The 6,000-nt window shown below is 40.5% G+C and overlaps 1 protein-coding gene across 1 annotated transcript in view; it reads right to left on the bottom strand.

The window, feature by feature from the left end:
* Positions 1-241: 241 nt before the first annotated feature.
* LOC309562626 (uncharacterized protein) overlaps positions 242-6,000 on the bottom strand; it is a 31,621-nt gene continuing 25,862 nt past the window's right edge. The window contains exon 8 of the mRNA XM_082266881.1: positions 242-1,944. Coding sequence (XP_082123007.1) covers positions 448-1,944 — 1,497 coding nt within the window. The 3' untranslated portion in view covers positions 242-447. The remainder of the gene's footprint in view (positions 1,945-6,000) is intronic.

Raw genomic sequence — 6,000 nt, 5'->3', positions numbered from 1 at the left:
AGAAGCATACAAATCCAGAAGCAGACCCCCACCCCACAAACAGGCAGGTTAAACAAACAATTTTGTTTCTGGACTTGCATGCTTCTGCAATTAGAGTGTGTCTGTGTACGACCATTCAAGAAAAGATTATCTGGCAATTACATCCTCTGCAGATGTGAAACATCTAGCGACATCTATGACCAGGCATTGCCTTTAATGAATATACAGAAAGAAAAAAAAAATACCACAACCCCTATTTTTGTAGAAACAAGTCAGCTTCATTTAAATAAGACACTATATGACTTAAAAAGTTGAATAAATAGAGCTTGAGGTGAAAGTTAAGAAAATCATAAATCATGAATATGATAAAAAATAGAGAACTTAAACGGAAGTCCAGGGTGCAACTTTTCAAAAAGTTGCTCGAGAAGGCAGCTGGAGCACATCGTCGCGATGTCACGCTACTCTGACTTAATCGTAAGGGACTGTTTTGCGCTTCTTTGCTGGTTCATCCGGTATGAGTTGAGTGTAGCTATTCAGATAGAGTGCCGAATTACGCTGCATGACCGCATTGTGATGCTGAATTAGGTCAGGGTCCATGAAGCTTCTTTTATGGACAGGTGGCTCCCCATATCTGCTCGTCGAAGGTCTTGGTTGGAAACTGCTAGCAGATGACATCATTTTGTCTTGCGACTGGCTTGCCATTGATGTCGGGATGTTATTAATAATGGCTGGCATTTTATGCTGCGCTACCTCGGTGGCGATTGAATGGTTGACGCTACTGCGTACGTTGTTCGGCATAGTTTGTGCCATTGAGGGGGCTGTCAAGAGGTGTTGTGGAAGTCTTTCTACCAATCTCTTTTTTGTAATATAACCTACTTTCTTCTTCGATTCTGGAAGAGATGCCCGGATTTTCATCGTCGTCATCATCGCTCGAATTTTCTGGATTCCTATTTTTGTGGAACGGAACCACTCTGAGAAAGCAGGGTTATAGTTGACGTTGGGGGCCAAATAAAAAGGGGCATCTGGTGCCATCATGGCACCAGGCCTAAAGCTCCTGTATTTTAGGTATGCGTTCACTGGATCTCTGTCTGGTGCATGTGGGGTTGCGTACATCCTTGGCTTTACTTGTCTAACATTTTTGCGGTTTTCCACTGTCTCCATCTGGCGATCAGTGTACTCCAAATACTGGTTCCCTCTCGGGTCCATTTTTAGCTTGATGTCGCCCCACTGGAGGTTGTACTGTTCCTTTGTCCGAAGGGCAAAATGAATTCCGTTGTTGAAAAACACCAAGTTCAACAAGCTTGTTGGGTTGTCCATCGACAGCGTACCACTCTTGAAGAGGTGTTCAATGTCGTCATCCGTCAAAGCCTCCTGTCTAATCGGTGGATTGCTCTCTGCTATCTTTTTCAAAAATTTAATTTTGGCATTGAGCGACTGCTTAGTCAACGGGAAGTCTTTGCTGTTCCCGTATACGATTGTATGCATATAGCTGTGTTCTTTTAGGTACCTATCAATGCTTCCCACCATGCAGCGGAGGGTGTGTGGCTCGTACTCGTTGCCATCCTTCCTTTTCACCACAAGAAGGAATTTTGAAAGCATTGTGTCAAGCTCGGTATGAGGTATGTCTTCAACTTTACGATTTTCGTTCATTTCACTCAAAAAATTTTGGAGTGTCTGAATGTCTGAGGTAGTTTTTCGGGCAGTGTTGATATTTTTTTGTTGCTGCTGTTGGTGTTGTTGCAGCATTTGGGCATGTTCCTGAGCAGGTGGAATTCCAAAGTGATTCATCAATTCCATCTGACCGGGAGGGAAAGTCCTCTGCGCCATAGAGCATCTTTTCCCCATGTGGATGTTGTTTAGTGTTGTACTGGAAGTTGCTCCATTATCCGGCTGACTTTTTGGTAAAATCTGAGCATTGCTTTTGCTTAGCGAAGAGCTTGCTTTTTCCTGAGGCCGAACAAGGCGCTGAGAGAGGGGAAAAGAAACATGGTGTATAAACAAGAAATCTGATTCACAAAACAATCCAGTTGATCAGTTGAAAAGACCCAACCCGTTCAGATGATAGCTCAACTCCCAAATACTTTATACTTGCCTCCCCCCACAACTCCTTTCTCCATCAGGGCTCACTTACACTTGCTTCGACTTAAAGCGGAGTTCCAGCTATTCACTCACCTGTCCAACAGTCCAGCGATGCGGCCGCCGAAGCCTCGATCCTCTCCCTCGGCGGCGCCGGCATCACTGCTGTGGGCACCCGGCTGTGACAGTTTGCGGCTTCACAGCCGGGTACCCACTGCTCATGCGCGAGTCGCGCTGCGCGTCTTGATTGGCCGGCAATCTTCTGGGATTGCAGGGAAGGAGGGGGAGAGGAGAACTTCCGTTCAGGGCGCCGCGGCGCTCCGAGCAGAAGTGGGAGCAGGTACCTGTCAAAACTAGGTACCCGCTCCCCCCCCCAAAAAAATGACATGCCAAATGTGGCATGTCAGGGGGTTAGAGTACCTAAAGCGGAAGTTCCACTTTTGGGTGGAACTCCGCTTTAACACACATTAAAGCGCCTACTGCTTCACCATGCTTTTTTTTATGTGTTTTAGACGCTTCTGTGATGCTTTGTTTGAAGCATTAATGAAACTTGACAAATGCCCCGTGTGTGTGTGTTGATTTTCTATTTGTTTTAAAGGGACTTAGTAGAACCCCAGCTTGGTAGATCATTTGTACTCCTGTTCAGCAGATCCCCAGCCAATTGGTACCCTCGTTCAGCAGATCCCAGCTTATTAGTACCCATGCTCAGCAGATCCCCTGCTCAGTAGTACCCCCAGCTTTACTGATTCCCCCCCCCCCCCCTCAGTTGTAACCCCCAGCTTTGCTACTACCCCTCAGTAGTAACTCCCAGCTCTACCGATCCTCTGGTTTGCTTATACTCCTCTCTCTCTCTGGTCTCCACTCACTTCCTGCTATATTGCTCCCACGCTGCACACCACATGTGACATTGCTAGTTTTTCCTGCTCCAGTCTCTCAGCTCTGCTGATCCTCTGCCGTTGAGTCCTCTCTCTCCGGTCCCCACTCACCTTCCGCTATAGTGTCCCCATGTGGCACACCATGTGTGCCATCTGCTAGTTACTCCACTCAAATCTGGAATCCACTCACCTTCCTGCTACTCCACGCTGCACACCAGATGTGACATCTGCACCAGTCACTCCAAAAATACATACAAATGAACCGGAAATGACTGCTGATGATGTCTTTCCAGTTCGCTTGTTGGTTTCCCGGTGCATCCTGGGCTAATACTGAATGAAAGCCCCTCAAAAGCTTTAGGTGCTGTTGGTGAGCATTTTTATAGACTTCTATAGAGGCTTTGGAGACAATTTGAAGCACCAAGAAAGTGACATGGGGTATCATTTTTGAAGCAAAACAAACACAATGTGTGAACAGGACTGTAAAAGTAACCATTTTATTTAGTGACAAGTGCTTTGATTGGCTCAGAGTGCTTTAAAAAAAAAAAACGTGTCCAATATTACTATATCAAGCAAGTGCAAATGAGCCCTCATAGCTGCCACCAATATTGCTGGTGCTGGAGCTCGAAGGGAGAGATGACATCACCCCTTAGGCCCAAACACTGTATCATGAGAGAAGGTCATGTGCTCCCCCATAATTGAATCCACTGGGTATTTTGAAGTGATGGCCACAAGAGAATGGGGGGGGGGGGGGGGGAGTATTGGAGACTCAAGTATAAAGTAGTTACTGAATATCAAGAGGGGATTTAGAGGCCAAACTGGGACCTAGTTCTAATGTGTGTCTCCCAGACAGGAAGGAAACAGAAACCTTCATTATTGTGACATATGCAAAAAAAAAAATAGAAAGAAAGAAAAAGAAAGAAAAAGAAAGAAAAAGAAGAAAGAAAAAGAAAGAAAAAGAAAGAAAAAGAAAGAAAAAGAAAGAAAGAAAAAGAAAGAAAGAAAAAGAAAAAGAAAGAAAGAAAAAGAAAGAAAGAAAAAGAAAGAAAAAGAAAGAAAGAAAGAAAGAAAGAAAGAAAAAAAGAAAAAAAGAAAGAAAAAAAGAAAAAGAAAGAAAAAAAGAAAAAGAAAGAAAAAAAGAAAAAGAAAGAAAGAAAGAAAGAAAGAAAGAAAGAAAGAAAGAAAGAAAGAAAGAAAGAAAGAAAGAAAGGTTTCAACAACTTGGCACTGTACGGGCAACTTAGGTTGTCCATATTTAAAGTATTACTAAACCCAGGAGCCTTCATTATATCTGGTCTCTAACAGTACACAGAACCTGGAAATGCAATTATTTTAGTAAATATAAACTGCTAAGCACTTTTTCTCATCAGCAGTATATAGCAGTCTTGTGACTTCTATCAGTGTCTGGTTAAAGCTTGTAGGAGGAGTTTTCATTCTCCTCCGATTGTAAAGTAGTTACTGAATATCAAGAGGGGATTTAGAGGCCAAACTGGGACCTAGTTCTAATGTGTGTCTCCCAGACAGGAAGGAAACAGAAACCTTCATTATTGTGACATATGCAAAAAAAAAAAAAATAAATAAATAGAAAGAAAGAAAAAAAGAAAGAAAGAAAAAGAAAGAAAAAGAAAGAAAGAAAAAGAAAGAAAGAAAAAGAAAGAAAGAAAAAGAAAGAAAGAAAAAGAAAGAAAGAAAAAGAAAGAAAGAAAAAGAAAGAAAGAAAAAGAAAGAAAGAAAAAGAAAGAAAGAAAAAGAAAGAAAGAAAAAGAAAGAAAGAAAAAGAAAGAAAGAAAAAGAAAGAAGGAAAGAAAAAGAAAGAAAGAAAAAGAAAGAAAGAAAAAGAAAGAAAGAAAAAGAAAGAAAAAGAAAAAGAAAGAAAGAAAAAGAAAGAAGTAAAGAAAAAGAAAGAAAAAGAAGGAAAGAAAAAGAAAGAAAAAGAAAGAAAAAGAAAGAAAAAGAAGGAAAGAAAAAGAAAGAAAAAGAAAGAGAGAAAGAAAAAGAAAGAGAGAAAGAAAAAGAAAGAGAGAAAGAAAAAGAAAGAAAAAGAAAGAAAAAGAAGGAAAGAAAAAGAAAGAAAAAGAAAGAGAGAAAGAAAAAGAAAGAGAGAAAGAAAAAGAAAGAAAAAGAAAGAAAGAAAGAAAGAAAGAAAGAAAAAGAAAGAGAGAAAGAGAGAAAGAAAAAGAAAGAAAGAGAGAAAGAGAGAAAGAAAAAGAAAGAAAGAAAGAAAGAGAGAAAGAAAAAGAAAGAAAGAAAGAGAGAAAGAAAAAGAAAGAAAGAAAGAGAGAAAGAAAAAGAAAGAAAGAAAGAAAGAAAGAAAAAAAGAAAGGAAGAAAGGAAGAAAGAAAGGAAGAAAGGAAGAAAGAAAGGAAGAAAGGAAGAGAAAAGAAAAGAAAGGTTTCAACAATTTGCCACTCTACAGACAACTTAGGTTGTCCATATTTAAAGTATTACTAAACCCAGGAGCCTTCACTATATCTGGTCTCTCACAGGACACGGAAATGCAATTATTTTAGTAAATATAAACTGCTAAGCACTTTTTCTCATCAGCAGTATATAGCAGTCTTGTGACTTCTATCAGTGTCTGGTTTAAGCTTGTAGGAGGAGTTTTTATTCTCCTCTGATTGTCCCATTAGGCTGCAGGACCCCTGACCCTCTGTCTGGACAGTGCCGATTGGCCCAGTGCTGATCACATGCACTCTCCCAAGAAAAAAAAAAAAAAAAACTCTCTAGCAATACACATGAAACTGAGCATGTGCAGCCTGACGCCTAACTCCTGTTCTATTAGGAGACATATTAGGGACAGCGGAAGAAGGGGGGAGGAACAGAGAAGACAGGATCAAACAGCCTTTTTACACAATGTGGAGAATTACCCCTTAGGTTCCACAGTGAGTATAACAAGCATGCTTAACTGCATATACAGACTGATTTTACTGTTGTGGATTTAGTTAAAAAGGTGTATGTTTACAGGTTAGCTTTAAATATACTTTAATTTAAAAATTGAATTAATAATTTATTGCTTTATAACTTGTCCCCATGTCCCCAGCAGATAAGTACAACTTATGGGGCCCCATAGCAA

The sequence above is a fragment of the Pelophylax lessonae genome (genome assembly GCF_965119305.1).
Source record: "Pelophylax lessonae genome assembly, chromosome: 9".
Classification (NCBI taxonomy): Eukaryota; Metazoa; Chordata; class Amphibia; order Anura; family Ranidae; genus Pelophylax; species Pelophylax lessonae.
The sequence above is the reverse complement of the archived record's forward strand: the minus strand, read 5'-3'. Positions and strand labels throughout refer to the sequence as shown.